Source organism: Pogoniulus pusillus, chromosome 15, assembly GCF_015220805.1.
Source record: "Pogoniulus pusillus isolate bPogPus1 chromosome 15, bPogPus1.pri, whole genome shotgun sequence".
Lineage (NCBI taxonomy): Eukaryota > Metazoa > Chordata > Aves > Piciformes > Lybiidae > Pogoniulus > Pogoniulus pusillus.
The window spans coordinates 10,634,385-10,654,973 of NC_087278.1; the positions used below are offsets into that span (position 1 = coordinate 10,634,385).

Consider the following 20,589-nt stretch of genomic DNA (forward strand, 5'->3'; position numbering starts at 1 on the left):
AGTTTCCCAGGAATAAGCCCTGAATGCCTCCATGCCATTGGCCTGCATAACCAGTGTGACTTCATGCTAAGACTGCACATTGCAAGACATCCTGCCTACACCTGCCAAGATGAGAAGTCCTGGAGATATATAAATCATCCAGAGGAGCAAAGATAGGTCAGAGATTGTCTGCCTCTTTTCCCCAGCACTCTGAAGCCTGGGAAGAATCAAGTCTCAGCAGCTGACAAGACAGTAACATAATTCCCTGAAAGCATTTTGGGTACTGTCTGAAGCTGTAGCTAGCCCTGCAAGTTGGGAAATAATATTTTGTGAGTAAATACTTAAAGCCTCTTGTAATTCACCACTGCCTTCTGCCATAAGCAGAAAGATGCTCCTTGAGTCCATCTAGTGGACAAGTAGTGTATTGACTGCAAGTGGTGTATTGACTACCAGAACTTCCCCTTCCAGTTCAATTGAGTTCAATTAATGTTTATATATCTTTGCTAGTTATTTCTGGGTCCAGTTATTCCTCTGTATAACATTTCCATGACTGTGTGAAGAACCAATTATTATTAAAAAGTAGTTGGTGTGACTCCTGAATATCAACATTAATAAACAATACTAATTTTTGAAAATATCATCAATAATCAGTCAATTACTCCTCCATTACACTCATATTGCCTGTGAATGTTCAGCTGCTGCCAAACTTCATCTTAAAAGCAGTGGCTACCCTAATCAAATAATAGTCCTCAGCAAGGAAAATAGGTTCCCCATTACTCTTCCTGCACTTTCTGGTCAACCACCTTTGTCAGAAACCAGTTATTTGCCCATGGAGAAAGCTGAGCTTATTGCAGGTTGCACAGATAGTTTGTTTTCTACTTTATTCCTGCTCTTTGTGGTTGTTTGTACCTGAAAACCACTAGACATCAATCAGGCATGCTTGTTTACATCCCTGCCTCAGAGTCTGCACTCCCTCCAAGAAATCATCACTCCATCATTATTTTAGTATGTAGCCTCTGTTCTTTCCCGCTTTAATGTAAAGCACTTTTTAACACAGTAGGTAAAAAGCCTGACCTCAATTTCAAAGAGCAGTAATTAAAAGCACCAAATCTCAAGGACGTAATGAAGAGTTCTCAGATGATTCAGGAGGAGCCAAAAATTACTAATAAGACTTTTAAAGTAAACTTAATTGACATGTACCATCAACTTTACAAGTGGTCACATTACATGAATTTGACTGGCAGGAATGAAATAACCACTGGGTCCTGTATAATGTACCTTGTGGAACCAAACTTTCCAGGAAAGAATGGGCTGTTTGAGGAAATCATTGAATGCTAACATTTGTGTTAAACAAACAAACAAAGGCAAACAAAACTATGGAGAAATAACACAAACAGAATTTATGAGAGCCCCCTAACTTCTGAGAACTTTGCTTTCCTCAGGGCTTATTTACAGCAGTAAGACTTCTGTGTGAATGAAGTCTGAAGAGTAGGAGTACAGGATTCAAGTTTCATGCCTTTTATTTAGGCATTTCAGGAAAGCAAACTTCCTACTTTTCAAGGAGTTGGTCAACAAGACCCCTGGGAAACTACTCAGGAATAAGAGAGCAGAACAGAGCTGGCAGATCTGTAAGTTTGGTTTCCAGAGAGTGGAAGAGCTCTCTGTCCTCAGGTGTAAGAAATCAGGCAAGAAAGGCAAGAGACCCTGAAGGCTGAATCAGGATCTCCTGGTCAAACTTAAAGGCAGGAAGGAAATGCACAGCCAGTGGAATCAGGGACATATATAGTGGGAAGGGTATAGAGACACTGCTTAGTTGTTTAGGCATGTTGTTATTGGCAAGCTGGTAACAACAGATGAGAGTGTCAAGGTACTTAACTTTTTTTGCCTTAGCCTTCCTTGGTAACCTCCCTCTTCACACCCCCTGAGTTGATAGACTGTAAGATGGGGCTGGAGGAGCAAATTCTCTCCCATTGTAAGACAAGATCTGTTTTGTGACTATTTGAGGAATGGAAAAATACATAGGACTATGGGACCTGAGAGAATTGGATGATGGAGTTGACATGAAATTTGCCCAGTCCTGGCAGTCAGGTGAAGTCTTTGCTGTCTGGAAGAAGGGAAACATTGCATTCATTTTTGAAAAGTGTAGAAAGGAAGACCTCAGCAACTGCTGATGTGTCAGCCTCACTTCTGTGCCTGGGAAAATCATGGAATAGATCCTGCAAGAAGCTACACTTAGGCACCTACTGGACAGGGAGGTGATTTGAGACAGCCAACGTGACTTCACTGATGGCAGCAACTGTCTGACCAGCCTAGTGGCCTTCTATGAGGAAGTGCCTACATCACTGGACAAGGGAAGAGCTATGTTTGTCTTTTCTTTGGACTTCTCTAAGGTCTTTGACATGGTCCCCAACAACATTCTTCTCCCTGAATTGGAGAGAAATAGATTCAGCGAATGGACTGTTTGATGGATGAGGAATTGATTGGACAGTTGCATCCAGAGGTCAAACACTAGATCAATAGGTAAATGTCCAGATGGAGATGGGTGACAAGTGGTGCCCTCAGGGGTCCATACTGGGACCAGTGTTGTTTTATATCTTCATCAGTGACAGAGAGAGTGGGATTGAGTGCACCCTCAGCAGGTTTGCAGACAACACCAATATGAGGAGAGCAGTTAACCCTCTCGAGGGATAAGATGCCATCCAGAGGAACCTGGACAGGTTGGAAAAGTGGGCCTTCAATACAGACTAGAGGATGAAGGGATTGGGATGAGCCCTGAGGAGAAAAACTCAGGTGTGGTGGTGAATATAATGGTGGACATGAGCTAGCATTGTGTGCTCACAGCTAGTAAGGCCAACTGTACCCTGGGCTGCTTCAAAAGCAGCATGACCAACAGGTGATTCTGCCTCTCTGCTCCACTCTGATGAGACCCTCACCTGGAGTATTGTGTCCAGCTCTGGAGTCCTCAACACAAGAAAAACATGAACCTGACGGAATGGGTCTAAAGGAGAGCCACAAAAATGATCAGAGAGCTGAAACACGTTTTCTGTGAAGAAAAGTTGAGAGTTGGAATTGTTCAGGCTGGAGAAGTCTCCAGAGAGACCTTTTTGTCATCTTTAAACACTCTGAAGAGAAAGATGGGTGCAATGTTTTATAGCAGGGCCTGTTAAATTGGGACAAGGGGTAATGGTTTTAAACTAGAAGAGGGGATATTTAGACTATGTAGAAGGAAGTCAGTTTTTGCAAGTAGGGTGGTAAAACACTGGAACAGGTTGCTCAGAGAGGTGGTAGAAACCCAGTGCCTGGAAACATTCAAGGTCAAGTTGGATGGTACTCTAAGCAGCCTGATTACTTAAAGACAGTGTTGGACTAAACGACCTTTCCAACACAAAACTTTCTCTGATTCTAGGATTTAATATCCATGACATGATTAAAAACAGCCTTCAAAGAGAGAGAAAAACAAAGACCCAGATTTCAACAATCCCTTAGGTAAACTCACCAAAACAAGGTCAATTATCTGCTGTATTTCTGAATGTATACAGGAATACTGCACTTCAGAGACACAGGGCTGAATGGGCTATTCACACTGGAAACCATCAGACTGGTAAGATAGCTAATGGCAGCAAAAATATAGAGAGGCATTGATGTTTTTCCTGTTGCTTTCTTTTTCCTTGAGAATTGTTTCTTTTGAGGAAGCAGGACAATGCCCTGCAGGACAATGGGATGCTTGTGTCATTTCTCCCAGTTCCATTGGTGTATTCTGTGCAGCTGATATCATCTGGGATTGTCAGTATACAGTGCTTTGTTGTCTCTTAGGGGTTTTATAAATGCATTAAGATGAGTCAGCCTATTGGGTAAAAGAATGTTCTGCAAGAGATAAACCATGCTCCTTCACAGGGATATGTGCATTTGACCATATTATCCACAAATGAACAATACAAATTAATTTATGTGTTCACAGAAAGCATGAACACTAAGCTAAAGATGCCTGCAGCTGGCACCAGTACAGAGGGGACATGACTTACACTGGAAGTTCTCCAGAACTGAGATAATTTCTGTGTTTTCTGCAGCTTTATGATAATTGCCACCAGAATTTGTCAATATGCTTTGGGTTCAAAGATGCTACCACAATAATAAAACAATTAGATTAATTCAAAAGAACCCCAACCTCCCAGTTTACTATGTGCAGAGGATTTCTGCTGTGGAAATATTTGGGTGATATTGACTCCTTACAGCAGCCTCCGCTACAGTGAATAACAAAGACATGAGCTGCAGGACATGACACAGACCTGATTTTCCCATGGCCTCAAACCTCCAGTCTCTGGTGGAGTTAGGACCCAGTTCCATTTATTAAAGCCTTGACTACCTTATACTTTAATTATTGGCCAGAGTAGAAATTTCACAAGACTAACCATCTACCGATGTCTTAAGCTACTGTTGCTATCTGGCTTATCCAGGGTGCTGACTGCTCCCTGGCTGGAGCAGAGGACTGGAACCAGTGTGTGATGGGCATGCTCACCTGCTGCCTTTAGCTGTAAATACTTACAGTGCACACACACACACAAATGTATACAAGCACACACACAAGAATTGTCCCTGAGGACCTGAACTAGGCTAGGATCTTGTCCGTGGCGCTCTCCAGCAAAGCATCTGTGGGTAACATATGAAATCCTTTCAGGCTCCAGTTCTTGGCTGTTGTGAGCTGGTCAGGTCCCTAGGGTGCCAGCGTTGCACCCTGAGTAACGACTTTGGACAACCAATATGGTTAGATAATCGTTCTCTGTTTATTTCCATGTTACAGTGAGTTATATGCTTACTTGGAAGAGGCATGCATAGATAAGTTAGTTTAAGATTGGTGCATGTGGAAAGTACAGATTGGCTTAAGGTTATGTGTGAGGTACAGATAGGCCAATTTACATAAACAACCTGTAGGGTCAGCCCCCTGCGGCTCGCTGACTCTGCCCCCTACAGCTGCATGTGGGGGGTGTTATCCACTGCCTGGTTTCCTGCCTCTGAGATGGATTCAAGCAGCACGGGGTTGCTCATTGCTTATCAGTTCATGTCCTGTTAGCAAGAAATCCCTCCACACTAGGGCATCACACAGAGTGAAGGGAAGGAATTAAAAGGAAAGTGGGAACTCAGGATTTACATGAACACATTTTTATGTGATTTACATGATTTTACAGGATTTACATGTAAGAGGGAAGAGCTAGTTTGTGTGTGATCAGAAGTTACACCACGTCAATAGACACTAGAGAGAAGATGTGGGGGAAGCAGGGCTTGCAGGTATGTGCATGAGCAGTAGGGAAAGATGATATGTGACAGATTCTGAAATAAAGGAGGAGTTTGGTTCTCCTTGGTTCAGAATTCTGGGCACACGTCACGGAGTTCTGGGCACATGAAAACTGAGAGGGTGAGTAGGTGAGCTGGAGCATCACCAGTCTGACCACCACAATAGTGTGTTTCCCACCGGGGACGCCAATCTTCTGAGACGGCATCTGACCAGCTCTGCTATCTACGCATCTCAGGAGCTCTGCTGGCCAGTGGGATAGGGTGAGTACAGCCTGCCCTTTGAGCTGCTTGGCATTGTTTGTTATGTCTTATCCAGCATTGTAGTTTCTCCCTATGGCTGTAGCAGGTGAGCCATAGGTATTGTGGTTTCCAGTATACCTTTTTTGTTATGGTTTTAGTGTTAAGCTATAATGAAGTATTTCATTGGATGGAGGGGGCAGTACCCATGTGTGAGAGTGTTCCCTGGTCCTGAAGAACTCACTGGAACAGGTGTTTGCATGAACATAATATTGCAGTGATGCTCACTGACATCCACAAGAGTTTGCCCTGCTTGCTCTTAAGTTTTGAAGAGTCTTGCACCAATGGTGCTTGCACCTAGCAAAATGGCAATCACAGTGAGCTAGCTCAAGTAGAGTTTGTACCCACAGCTCCAAAGTAGGACCCATCTCAGAATGGTCTCCTTCTAAAATGGGTTATATCAGTGTTGCTTCGTGAAAAAAAAAATAGCAACCAGGTTTTCTGAAAACTTCTGCTGAGTTTTTGTTGCAGGAGCTCACAGATGAAAACACCCAAAATTCAGAAGGCTTCCAAATTCAGATGGAAGCTTAGAAAAACTAAATCTCATTATCAGCCTCTCACTAGCATATGAGAGCTTTTCTCTATTTTTTTTTTGTTCATTGTTTTTTGCTTACAATGCAGCCTCTAAGTTCAAAGTGCAAGAGGCATTGCTTCCTGCAAATCTTTTGTGATAACGACATAAATGTGTGTAGCTTAAATGACACTGCATTCATAAACCACTGAATTGTAGGGGCTGGCTTATGGGGGAAAGCACAGTTTTAAGGAACACTACACTTTTACAGGGTTCCCTGGAAATACACTCCTCATCCACACTCATGGCCACAGCCATGGTGCTCTTGCTAGCTCAGACCACCTGCCCATGAAGGTCACATTGTCATAGCCTCCTCTTCATCTTTCTTCTATCCAAAAAAAGCACTGAACCCCAGCCCTCCCACCTCCAAAGTCACACTTGATTTCTTCTGCTCCCTGACAATCACACAGAAGTGTATACTTAGTCAGAGTCTAGTGCCCTTCCTCACAAATTATGCAGGTGTTTCCTATAGATAAAAGCAGGCTTTGAAAAAAGTGAGGGAATGCCTGGCCCAGCACTTCTGACACCTTTTTTGTCAGGAAGCTCTCCTGCTGCTGTGGTTCATGCTGTTCCTCTGAGTGCTTGAAGGCATCCTTCTTGTGGATGTGGAGGAGGTCCTGGGGACACATCTGTGGCATATGCTATGTGCATTTGGCACTGCCCAGGTGCCTTGTTAGACTGTAACCAGCCTTTAACTGCCCTGTCAAAAGTGTGTCTGAAGTACCACAGTGTCAACAGGCATGGAAACAGAAATTCATCTGCTGTCAACTCGAACTGTAAGGATTACAATACGCTTCCAGGGATGGCACAGTTTGCCTCTTCTTCAGGCAATGATGGTGACCTCATCTGGGAAAGATGACTCTACTCACAGTTAGAGGAAGGAGAAAAAGAACTACCAACTCTTCCCCCCAGCATGAGGTAGAGGATGAAGCTTATGGTGTTGGGAAAGATTTTAAGTTCAGGCCTCCATCTCTCTGCTAAGAATGGAACAGTACAAGATCGAGATCCGAAACATTATTGTTTGTGCACCATGGGCAAAATGCCAATCAAGTGCTTCAGGATCCTCCTTCCCCCTTCAGTCAGTTTCCATCAAAGGCTCAGCAACTGCAGGAACCAGTAGCCTAGAAAATGGCAGATCATTAAACCTCTGCTTGGTTTCAAAACCCCACTGCCTCCAGGGAACACAGGGATTAAAAAAATGCCTTTAAAATATAAGTTGCCATTGAAAATGCCTGCTCAGCTTGGTTCAGTTTTGAGCAGATAATTACGTGCTTCACCCCTGCTTTAATAATGAGGCTGGTACCGACCACTGCGCTGGTCAATGAAGCTAAGCACTGAGTCAGGACAGCTACCTCCCTCCTCTCTCATCCTGGAAAAGACACCTCCTAGCTCTGGTGTGATGCCCATGGCTGGAGACTCCCTCCTTCATGAAATATACTCTTTTGTAGCACTCACAGGCAACTCCAAGTGCCAGACACATACAATCCTGGCTCCTCTGCCAGCAGGCAATGTGATTTTGCTCTACTGCTGTCAGGTGCTTGCAGCTTACAGAGCAGAGGTAGGCTGATCTTACAGGCTTCTCTTTGCATCAAGACAGCTGCTGTTTTATGCAGAAGGAGATGACAAAAGCTTGGCACGAGGCTCATGTATACCGTAGCAGAAGCAGCAGCAGGAACAAGGCTTCTTTTCTTTCAAATGTATTTCACACAGAGAAATGTTTACTCTGCCACACTGCAGAGTATGGGCTGAGGAAGATGTGTAGTCCTGCATCTGCAGTCATGTGAGCCCACTGGGAGCCTTCAGTGCACTTAATCGAAATTGTAGATTGTTTGGTTGGTTTTGGTTTTTCTTTCAGAAAGGAGTGAATAACAAACGATGCAGGAAGCAGCTTGTTGCTGCTTTTGAGAGCTTGTTCTTTGAAGTGTAGTATGACAACCTGTATGAACCTCCCCTAAAACTCATAGAACTTAGAGCAGTTTTTGTCACATACTACTCATAAATTGCAAACTGTCTTTTAAGAACTTGTTGGAGCGTCATGCATTTTGCTTAGCTTAAAGTCTCTGTGCAAAGTATCAGCCAAGTGTATTTATATTGTCCTTTGCTTTGACTAGTAGACTGCTGTTTACCAGTCCTCACCACTCCTGAAAGGAGCAGACCTACCAACATGGTCAGGCTTGAAAATTGAACCTGACGCATCCTGCGTGCCAGACCTATTGCGCATTGATGGTTGGCCTGTGTGCATTCTGATGACCTCCTCATCACCCCTACAGTGGGTCCAAGGTGTACAGAACACATTGAGCTGATTTGGCATGTTCAGCAGCTTTGCTCCCCACATTGTGCAATGAACATTTACCAGGAAATGGGCATTGCACAACCCAGGGAGGGAGGCTGCTGAATGTGGTCACTCTGTAGATTGCCACCCTATGTCGGAGATCAATAAACACTTGAAGCAGTCCCTCTGACTAGAATAGTCAGAGTTGGCAGGTGTGAGCTAGATTTTTAGCTCAGAGGGTGGGTTTCTATGTTTTTGATGGTGAGACTTGAGAACTGTCTCTGTTACTCAACCAGAAGTAGAAATAGAGCTTAAAGTAGAAATACTTGCAGTGGCTGTAGTTAGCTGTCATTAAAAATGACAGATGTATTTTTGGGTACTCTATGAGAGAAGCACTTACCATGAAGTGGATGGTCCACAGGGAAATGACATAGCTGATCTTCTTCTTCCTCATGTTTTCTTTTGCCTGCTAGGTGTTCATGTCCTGTGTCCTCAACCAGGAGGGAAGCTGGGCTGTCAGCAGGTTTTCTGCAGTAAGCTACTTGTACTTTCTCTGCCCTGGCCATGGATGTAGCACATGTGCCAGTGAAAAGCATTTTGGCTGATGATAAGTCACAGTCTAACTGACTCCTGCTGAGGGAATCTGTGAAGGACATAACACAAGACAGCTTTGAATAAAGCAGCTGTCATTCAGCACACCTTTGAGTTTGTGTGAAGAAAAAAAACTCAACATGGCTGTGGTCTAGATAATTTTGCCATTCAAACCTGATCATATTTCAAATGGCTTTAACCCTTCTGTGCTGTGCATCAATGCCAAGATGACTCTGTGTTGCAGGGGCATGGTCGTGGTGAGTTCGAGCCCAAAATCTAGCCTGTTCTCTGCTTTCTTTCACCTTAAAACTTGCAATGTTCCTTGGGGGAGATTTTCATAAAAGGACATAAAAAGACACATGGTCAAATGATCAGGATATCAATGGGGAAGCTGAGATTTCCTAAGTGGTGGCTACCTTTACTGAAGAACCCAGAAGTACAGCAGGTATGGAGCTTCATTGAAAATCTGTCAGCAAGAGTGTGGTAGAATGTGCTGGATGCCAAAGGCTTTTATAAACATTGGCTGTAGGTACATCTACCCTATAGGAAAATGGACCAAATAATAGGCTTAAAGTCTTCCTCAGTTCAAGTTCCTTGTTCTTCTACACCTGGGCTGCCTGCTACTCAGATATAAGTGTTGGATAATTTTAATGGCTGCCTTTGCCCAGGCTGCCAATATATGCCACTTGCTTTTGTGACAGGTGACACTGGTGGTAGTTAGGAAGGTACTGATAGCCAGCTCATCTTCCTGAAATCACTTCCATCCTCTTGTTGACAGGAAAAAACATAACAGGACAAACATGAGAGTGAAGCATATTGCCCCATTTTCATGAATTGCAGACATAAGGTTAGCTTAGATTTGAGTGTGGGCATTATAAACAACCTCAGTGGCAGCTTAGAGGTAACCAGTGGTGACATGTGCTAGAACACCTGAATGGTGATGGAAAAGAAGCCACGGTCTTCCCTCTTCCTTGGTGTTGCCGTATTACTAACACCATAATCTCTGTGTGTAGCAAGGGCACTGCAAAGATTTTTCAGGTTAGTCTTCTGCCCTCATGAATGTCTTGAGTCCTTACTTTTCTTTACAAAGGTAAGTGAATCTTTAAAGCCATACAGTGAACCTTTAAAAGCCATATAGTGGACATACATGATGGGAAGCTTCATGGTTCAAGGCAAGTGGGCTGTGGCTAATGGCATCCCAAGCTAGGTATGCCAATCCTCCCATTCTCTTACCTGTTCTTTTCTACATTAAACCCTCACCATAAGCCTCAATTCTGAATGCTTTATACTACATTTGAAAGATGTGATCAAGGCTCAGGCTTGGCTGTCCAGAAACAAGATAACTTGATCTGTGTTGCTTTCATGTCAAACTTAGAATCTACCCTCATTTTCATCTATGCCTGGATTGTTTTCCTTGGGAAGAGAGAATAAAAGACAAATCATAAGCATAGTGGACCCACTGTGGAATTTAGGTTCTAGGGTTAGCATGACCCTGAAGTGAATGGAACAGCACCAGACTGTCTGCTATTACCACCAAAGAACATTAAAATCTTGTCATAATAATGAACTGCACTCCTGAGCATCCATTCCCGAGCAGTCACCCACACCTAGGCTCTGAGGTTTGCAGCACCTTTGGCTGCTCTCTCCTCACCTCTCACATCTAAATAGCAGCAGGTGTGAACTCCAACAGGTTGTACTGGAAGAAACTCTATTTTTAACATGTTTTACTTCTGATGATGTATTTGGCACTGGCAAAGTATCTATCCTTTTAGATTTAAGAGAGTTTTAATTTCTGAACAAAGAATAAGTTACAGAATCAGCCAGGTTGGAAGAGACCTCTAAGATTATCCAGTCCAACCTTATCACCCACTCCTATCCAATCAACTAGACCATGGCACTCATCCAGGCTTTTCTTGAACACCTGCAGAGATGGTGACTCCACCTGGGCAGCCCATTCCCATGGCAAATCACTCGCTCTGTGGAGAATTTCCTTGGAGCAATGATATAAAATCTGGAGACAAAGTGCCCAATTCCGCCCTCAGTAAAAGCCCACATAATAGAAATGTTGCAGAGAGGCTGACACTGACATGAAGAATATGCAGTTACAGGAGCTCCAAAAATCAGCAAAAAGCCTTATGTCAATAAAGAATGATTGTTCTGATTGTTCTGAATGTTATCATTTGAGATTATCAACAATCTTTGGGTAAACATCTAAATACAGTTGCATGTCTCCAGATATGTGAACCTTAGAAGCCTGATATGAGGTCCACCTCTGTGTTTGAAGCATATTGTGCAAAATGGGACTCTTCTAACTCCTCTAGGATCAACTAGATTCAAGTTCTCTGGCAAGAGAATGTGTGAAGCTGTGAAGCTTTGAACAATATTTGTGTGCTGAAGCAGAAGCATAGACCTGGGAGTGGTCCCTACCGTGGCAGTGGGGTTAAATTATTTGCTCAAGAACTCAGAGGATTTCAATGTTGCCATAGATTGTTAGCCCAGGATTTCTGTATCAATCTCTCATCTCTAAATTAAGGATTAGTTGCAATCCCTTGCTAGATGCAAGGCTGCAAAATGAACATATTACAGAAATGATGGTGCTTATATCTTATAGTAATGAAGAACATAAAGGAATCTGGTTGAGGTGCTCCTCTGAGCAGCGATCAAAGGTTTCTAAGGATGACACTGGCATTTTCTAAATTATAGATGATTTTTCATGTGTCTTTATTCTTCATACAGAACTTTACTCCCTGATTTTTCTCTTTGAGATGCTCACATACTCATCATACAGTGATGAGCACAACTTATATATAAGCATGGATAGAATAATTATAGGCTGAAGAAGAGAATATACAGGGAGAAGTGAAGACTGTCCTAGGCATGTGGGAAAATACCAATGCTTCTGTGCACTGGTGAAAAGGAGCAGGAGGATCTGTTTTTTTGAGATCAAAGAAGCAAATTAGAGTGGTATGATCCTTAAAGAGAGTCTGGAAAAATCAGGAAAGTTTTTGAAAGGATAAGATTGAAGATAGATGAGAAATTTAAGCACATGTCTGAGAGGAGTCCTAAGGCCTAATCCTGTTTGCATTGCAACCATTTCTTTTTCTTCCAAGGAAAAGCAAGGAGACCTCTTTAGGCCAGCCACATTTTTTGGTGCATATTCATGTAACTCCTGCAGAGAGCTCTGACAAATGAATTGGCATGGGGTAAAATTTCCTCCAGCAATGGCAAGGATATTTCAGCCTGGCACAATATGAGATATTTATTGCTGTCGTGCACAGAAATCACTTTGAATTGTGGTTCAAAATGGTCTTCTCGGCTTGCATAGGAAGGATGGGAAGTACCAGGCAAGATTGTAAGACTACTTTTTGGAAATAGGAGCTTACATCTGATGGCCTAAGTCCAGTTAGGCCTTCTTGTGTAATCACTGGAAAGAAAAAGACATGTTATAGACATAAGGCTTATGATTTTATGGTCTTACTCAGGCTGTGAACAGAGAGAAGTCTGTCACTGAGAAGTGGAAGCTGCTCTTTATTTGTCCTGTTTTATTCTTTTTATCACAGTATCACCAAGGTTAGAAGAGACCTTACAGATCATCAAGTCCAACCCTTTACCACAGTGCCCAAGGCTAGACCATGGCACCAAGTGCCGCGTCCAATCCTGCCTTGAACAGCTCCAGGGATGGCGACTCCACCACCTCCCCGGGCAGCCCATTCCAGTGTCCAATGACTCTCTCAGTGAAGAACTTTCTCCTCACCTCAAGCCTAAATCTCCCCTGGCATAGCTTGAGGCTGTGTCCTCTCGTTCTGGTGCTGGCCACCTGAGAGAAGAGAGCAACCTCCTCCTGGCCACAACCACCCCTCAGGTAGTTGTAGACAGCAATAAGGTCTCCCCTGAGCCTCCTATGCAAGCCAAAAAGACCATTTTGAACCACAATTCAAAGTGATTTCTGTGCACGACAGCAATAAATATCTCATATTGTGCCAGGCTGTTTCCTCTCTTGCCGTAAAGCTGGGTGGAGTGTTGTTAAGGGTGAACTAAACAATCACTGTATTGACTTTTATGTGTGAAGCAGCAGTTGTATTCCAGTTACTCTGCATACTCTCAGCACAATGTGGCACGGCACAAGCAGAATGACAAAATACTGTATTACTGCTTTTACTATGGATTTCCTAGGTGTAACATCCTCATCCTGACCTCTCCTTGACTCGATCAAGGAACCTCATTGGCAGAAACTGAGGAAGTAATGAAATTATTTCAGAAGGACACTGAAGTCAAGTTCCCAGGGATCTTAGAAGAATTTCTTCTGAAATAGTGCTGCTAGTCTTCTCTGGTTAAAATGCAAGAGTTTGCACTAAGAAGATCAACAACTCTTTGTGTTTAGTTGTGTCCCTTCCAGAGGCTGTGGTTATTCTTTCTAGGCCCTGTGGCAAAAAAAAGGACCGAAAGCATACGCTGAATATTGAAGTGCCTTCTTGTTCACTATTCCACTTTTAACATGGTGAGAGTCTTTCAAACATTAAAAGAAATCAGATCAGGAGCTGCAGACCCAGGTCATCCAGTAACTGTGTTTGTGCAGTAAACTCACAAACGGTTAACACTGCAACTGGGAAGTTGTGGACTGCTCAGACGGCTGCACACTCCTTGTTGCAAGTCCCACTGGAATTACACTCACAAAAAAACAGTGAATTTAAGAGACAGGCCCAGCAGTCTTCTCTCAGTTGATTAAGTTCTGCACCATCTTTCCATGTGAGCTAGCACTGTACATCACAACATCCTTTTTTGTCAATCATAGAATAATTTAGATTTGAAGTGACTTTTAGATGTCATCTGCTCCAGCACTCCTCTCTTTTGTTCAGCAAAGGCTCCAGGATAAACTTTGTCTATGTCCTATGTCTGACATTCTGTGTTTTCTGGTCCTACCTATCTCCTCAGCTCTTAACGTCTGGATTTAAGCTTTAGGACAAGTGTGATCTTAGTACCTAGACTGTTTATATTGGCACAGGAGCTGGATGATAATTTCTGTCCTGTGTATTTACCTTGTGGTAGCCACAAGTATGTGTGTGGTGCCGGTTCTTGGTCTCATATGAATCATGGCTTGACTCAGATATGCATCAGATCAGATGTGGGGAATGATCTCCAAATTCATTGTAAGATATAACTCAGCTCTGACCTGTAGCATTTCCTTCATTCCTGCTGCTGAACTATTCTGGGGAATTAGCTGTATTTGTGTCCCACCCTGGAATTTCCCACAACTTCACTTGCTCATTTCAGTTCCCTGACCTTGACCAGCACAGAGTCAAATTAGGTTTTGCTGATTATATGTAAACTTGTTTAACTCCAGTGTTATAAGGTGTGAAGCTAAACGACTTCGATCAAATTCAGTGACTATTCCAAGATGTACAGAAGAGAGTATTTCACTTCTGAAATAAATAAACCTTGTCTGCAAAAAATGGCAGCTCCTCTAGGAAAGCAAAGGGTAAGAATCATACCTCTTTGTGGTTAGTAAGAAATCAGCAGTGGAAAAGCTTCATTTTCACTCCCTTTTTAAACATCCTTGATCGGTTGCAAAAGCAATGTACAACAGCATCTTGGAGTATCTTTACAGCTTTCCTGTTTTCCTACCTCCAGTGAGAGTTAAGTGTATCTTTGTGTGCATATACTATTTTAATTAGTTACACTTTACATTGCCTTGAGTGTACTCATCCAGCCTTGCTTTCTAGCAGGGGAAAGAAGAGTCACTACATTGCCACTGCTACAGCCTCTCCCTGGCTAAGTGATGAAGCAAAGTCAGGGGCAAGGCCTGGCTGTTCTGCATGCACTACTTTCAAGGTGAAAAGCTGACTGCTCTCAGGTAGAGCACTTTGGGATGAGCAATACCGGCAGTGCATTACTGCAATCCAAAGAACCCAACATGTCCTGCATACAGATTAGTCAGACCTTATGCTTGGAGTGGCACACTTAGCCAAAGCACATAGTGAAACAGGGATTCAACATATTGATTGTGAAACAAACTTAATTTAAAAAGGCCCTGTCTCTGTCATGATTCTCTGTTCCCAGAGAAGAGGCTTGTGCTAAAATACAATTCTGTGGTCCGTGTTATGAACAGCACTGGCTTCATTTTCCCTGGTGTTATTTGTCTCACTTGGGATCCAGTGCCACAAAGTGACTGCCATGAGCCCTCTAGAAAGGACTTTCATCTCGCAAAAGCTCACACCTACAGGGCTCACATCAGCTTTTCCCTTCCCTTGCCACCTGCCACCTGGGCTCCTTCAACACAAAGAACCCATTACATTTGCACCATCATCAGGTGTGTCCTTATCCACCCCTAGAAATGACCAAACTCTCAACTGTTTGAGGATCATATTTAAAACATTGCCTGGGTCTGCTGTTGTTTAGGTCCAATTTACACTCCAGCTTTAGAAAACCCCCAAATGCAGTACCAGCGAAACAGCCAAGGAACACTACCCACAGCCATCAGAAACTTCATGTCACTTTGAAGCTACCCTTTCTTTGAGTAACATGCTGGACTTCCAGATGACCATAAGAGGTGACATCCAGCCTCAGCTATCCTGTGGTTCTGTAACAATGCAGCAGGATGCTACCCTGCTTGCCTGTACACAGGCTTCCACGGAAAGCAGGCAAAGGCATAGGTTGTATACTCAGCCTCAATGCTTGGGGCTCCCGTGGCTGTGAGATGTGTTATGGCCTGATCCTGACCCATGGTCAGGACACAAGTTCTGTACAAAATCAGAGAAGTTACCTTACATCAGCTGTGAACAAGAAGGTGCAAATCTTGTGCAAAGCATGTTTTGAGAGGAAGCATTTGTGGGACTGGGTTCAGACTCAGGTGGTAACTAACATTACAAAAGTGACGTGGTGTTCACTTCACTGCACTTGTCTTCCCGATTTAGGTATTGTTTGCTTTCCAGTCAAGGTCAGTATCCAGCTTGGACATAAAACCAGCCAAAGTGATGTGAGTAAGCCATGTTTTGTTCCAGGTTTGTGGAATAATACTGCCTTACTTACTACTGGGTCATTCATCAGGCATTCTAGGGAATAGGGTCCTGATCTGTGGAGTGATCTCTGTGTGTTACAGGAAAAAATAAAGTGTAGCATTAAGCTTTTAAGAAAGCAGCTGAGAGAGAGAGGTGAGTGAAAATTCGCTGTCTGAAGTACAGGTAATTTTTCAGCTAAGAGAATGTGTTTGTATACATAAACCATCTCCTTTTTATGGAAGCTGTAGATTGAAAAAGGGGAATAAATAATAAATCTAGAAAATACCAGCCACTAGTCTTCATTTAAGGGGGAAAAAAGACAATTTCTCTGTGGGTGAAAGTTCTCTCAAAGCCAAAATAACTAAACTGAGGAAACTGAAGTCAGAAAGGCTAATGCACTTGATGGTTTGCTAAGATTGAAGTAACGCTATTTTTCTACTATCTGGTATTACTTAGTCCACTAAAGGACCTGATGTTCATAATGATAAGGAGAAATGATTAAACACAAATGCTTTTTTTTTTCTTTTCTTGTCCCAGCAATTGAGTTCTAACACTCCTTAGCTACCATTACCCTTAGAATCATAGAATCAACCAAGTTGAAAAAGACCTCCAAGCTCATCCAGTCCAACCTATCACCTTAGAGACAGTTTCTTCTGCTTGAGGATGAGCGGATGGATTTATCAGAAAATGGTGCTGATGCTAGATATGGCTGTAATTCCAGACCACAGGCAGCTCTTGATATAAGTGAAACTCCAACAAGTTAAGTTGTAGCAGTTTTAGGATAGCTTCCTACGTTTGAATGCCTGTCCATACTTACATCAGGTGATTCTTTTGTTGTTGCTTCTGTTGTTTAAATAACCAAAGTATTGGCTTTCAACGGGAAAGACACCAGGATGTTTTATTTGTTCACAACAAACACTTCCCACTGTTACTGAAGAAACCTATCTGCAATAATTATTGAGATCATATGCCCACCTCTTCAATGAGACTGGACCTTCATATGGTACAAATTCCCACCGAAGGCTGGCAGCAGAGCCCAGCCTACTGCACAGTTGAAAGCTACTTATTTTTTAAAGATTATATCTTTATAAACAATTAATCAGTTGTACCTGATCAGGGAAATCTTGGATTCTTACAGTAGCCAAAGAATAAAAATCCTACGTGGTCAAATGGGATAGCTTTATACGTCAAAAAGAAAGGAGCATTCTCATTGAATGTTATGACTGGTACTTACCAAAGGCCAGTGGTGACCCTACTTTTAAGTCTGGAGGTCTCTCAGCATGGTTTCTTCTGTTCCTGGTTTTGCTGCTCAGGGCGGTGCCAGCAGAAGGCTTCTTTAATATTTCCTCAATGGAAAAGGATAGGCTGGGTTTCCGTGGGCCAGCACAGGCTTGAGGATCCATCATCTTCATGCCAAATTTACCATTGGACAGAGAGTCCTATCCTGTTCTCCTGGCTCTTGATTCACTTCAAGAAACATGCAGAAGGAAGGTGCGCTTCTCCCCCCACCTGTACCCAGCCAACCTGCAGGAGTACTGGGAGGAGAAACAAAGGTGACTCACGAGTGAGCAAACACACCTGCTCCTCTGCTTGGGACCAAGACCTGCGCTCCTGTGCCTAGGCAAGACAGCATTAGAAGTGGAGGTAAAAAGTCTTCCCAACCCCACCCATTGCTGAACATCCTCCAGCTGGGGCAAACTTACAGGGTTCTGAACAATCACATGACCATACCAGGAGGAGGTGTGTTTATAGAAGGGTTCCTTCTTCTTATATCCTCTTTGTAGGGCAGTTATTGTCTTTTTCTGCTTTCAAGCTGAAGTCCGTGAAAAGCCTATTAGATTTCTACCCTTGTGGACCTAAGAAAATTATCAACAGGATGAATGCTCATCCCTCACACCATTTACTACCAAGAGAGACATCCTGTAAACTTCTGTCACATGTAAGGTGTCACACACAGAAAACTCCCTCAACAGCAGTTCCCAGGTTGTCCTTCAGCCACACCCCTCAGCCACCAGCTTTGATTCAGATTCTCTTCCGCTTTGGAAAACCTTTGAACTTTCCAAACAGGTGCTTTTCAACACCATCTCATCTTACCAATCACAAGAGAAAGAGAGATGGCCCTTGCAACATGCTTAGAAATAGGAATTCGTGCCCTCTATCCCCTGCCTATACGCCTAAAGATAAAACATTACTTTCTTTCTCTTGATAAATCATCCCATTAGTTGCTTGTGCCTGCCTCCTGGTCAGGCATCCACGGCAGGGGAGAAGTTTTCCCAGATAATGCAGATGATTTCCAGCAGGTTCTCTCCTAAGCCACTTCTATCTCCTTGTTAATTTTTATTTTAGGAAGAATGTGTGGCCAGATACACTCCCAGTCCTTCCCTCTCCCTGCCCCCACTGGCATTTCTCCCCACCTCCTGGCACTGCCCCTCACCTTCTAAATTGCTATAGTTGTGTTTCCCTCTCCTGCTGCTTCTCCTTTCCGCATTCCTTATCAGACTCTTATAATTGTATTGGCAGGCCCTGCCTTATTTGTCCAATGAACTGACAATTTTTGAGCTGGTATCCCATCATATGACCTCTTCAAAGAGTGGAGACCAAAATTACTGTGTAACCAGGGGGCAATAAACCACACTTGATAAGATGAAAGGCTTTCGACGTTTTCCAGATTGGAGATACTGGAGAAGGGGTGGGAGTGGTGGGGAAAAAAAACAACAAAAGAGAGAAAAAATGGTACAGGCAGGGTTGTCGAAGAATATTTAATTGTCTGATTTTATTAGTCAAGCTTCTCCCCAGGTGACAGGGTAGACAAGCAAAGTGCCTTTTGTAGTGATGAAGTGCTTGGGGTAGAGACTGAGGCGTGGGTTGTTTTTTGTTTTCTTTTTTGTTTGTTTCCTTTGCATCTCTCTGACCAGTGCCTCAATAGAGCCCTTTGTCTATAAGAGAATTTTGAGCCTTCCTGGTTGTTTGATGAGGTGGCAAATGTTATGTGGCCCTGCTGGTGGCCCTCGGTAAGCAGAGGGCAACTTGCTGTTTCACTCAATGCATGCAGGCTACGCCTCTCTGGTCGAGTCATACTCTCTTGCTTTGTTGCCAGCACCTGTGATTCTGGCTGGACAGACAGGGATGCCTTCTCCTTCTCTGCTTAGGCAGAATGAAACAGTGGGTAGTTTACAGGCTGAGAAGAGCAAGAGTGTCATCTGCGTGCAGAAGAAAGGGAAAGAAACACAATCTGAATTGAAATCCTGGGTCAAAACTGCATAGTTAGGATCAGAGCTCCCCTTTTACCTCATGGTTACAGGAACATAAGGACCACAGGATCACAGGATGTTAGGGGTTGGAAGGGACCAAGAGATCATCGAGTCCAACCCCCCTGCCAGAGCAGGACAATACTATCTAACACAGATCACAGAGGAACACATCCAGACATAGTCCCAATTCAAAACTCATGAAAAAGCACAGAAGTCTGGTGCATTCTTTCACAAATGCCTTGCTTTCACTACTCATCTTGCCCAAGGCACTTAAAGAGAGGACACTCTTCTTGCTTTTGCTTGCTTCCTGTAGAGCAATGACTTAAAATCCTACTCACTTGTCCGATGTCATGAGCTGAATGTCTGTGATCCATCCTTTGGTGTATTAGTTTAGCACATATGGCAGTGTCTGGATGTTTACCATGCTACCTTTTAGCCAAAAGCTTTCAGGCACAGGACAGATGGCTCTGGGACTCTAAGGCCTCATCTTTTAAAGCCTTCCTTGCTGTCCATTTTCAATAGGCTTTATGCATTTGCAGGAGCAACTCCCCATGACAGAGGGTTTGGAACTAGATGATCCTTGTGGTCCCTTCCAACCCTGACTGATTCTATGATTCTATGAATGAAGTCCATGAATTTGTCTGCTTCAATTGCTAAGTGAAGCTCAAGAAAGGACACGTTTTCCTTTGCTGTGAAAAAGCTTGGCTTTGGTTTGTTATTAATGCTTTTTTTTGTGTGTTTGCAGGGCTAATTTCTTGCTGCAGTGGGAGAAGGGGGAGAATTCCACAGGAAAATCCAGTAAGTCCCTACGCTCTTCATGAGAGGATTTATATCTTTGGAGGTCACTGACTGGATAAATTAGACTAGAGACTCTCAGGGCAAAAACTAAACCTCCTATCCCTCCTCTTTGCTCCATTTTTGTGAAGTTAAGTACTTGTTTTGAAAGAAAGAAGCACAGACTTCTGGCAGCAGCATCATTATAAATGCTCACACCGCCTCCCAAAGAAATATGTGTGCCGCTGTGTTAAACATTTTCTGAAGGAAAGAGCTGAGACAGGCACACTGGAAGTTTTCACCTCAGTGAAATACCTTTACTCAATGATCACACTGACAGTATGTACCGAGCAAAACCAGAGTATTTCTGTATTCAGAGAGTACATGCTGCCTGTCTCCACCGCCACAAACTTGCTCTGGGTACGCACCTGCTGAGACAACGCAGTAGTCCTGCGGCACAAAACCAAACCGAGCGTGTTCGTATAACGATTCTGTCTCAGTCTGTGACTTTAAACCTCCTTGCGGCTTGCAGGGACAAGTTGGTTTTCCGTGGGTGTTTAAATGAGATGC

At 43.3% G+C, this 20,589-nt stretch overlaps 1 protein-coding gene across 1 annotated transcript in view; it reads right to left on the reverse strand.

The window, feature by feature from the left end:
• The window catches only part of ISX (intestine specific homeobox), a 31,301-nt gene extending 13,901 nt beyond the window's left edge, over positions 1 to 17,400 (reverse strand). The window contains exons 1-2 of the mRNA XM_064154806.1: positions 17,229 to 17,400; positions 8,809 to 9,051 (exon numbers count right to left, since the gene is read on the reverse strand). Coding sequence (XP_064010876.1) covers positions 8,809 to 9,051; positions 17,229 to 17,400 — 415 coding nt within the window. The remainder of the gene's footprint in view (positions 1 to 8,808; positions 9,052 to 17,228) is intronic.
• Positions 17,401 to 20,589: the final 3,189 nt, after the last annotated feature.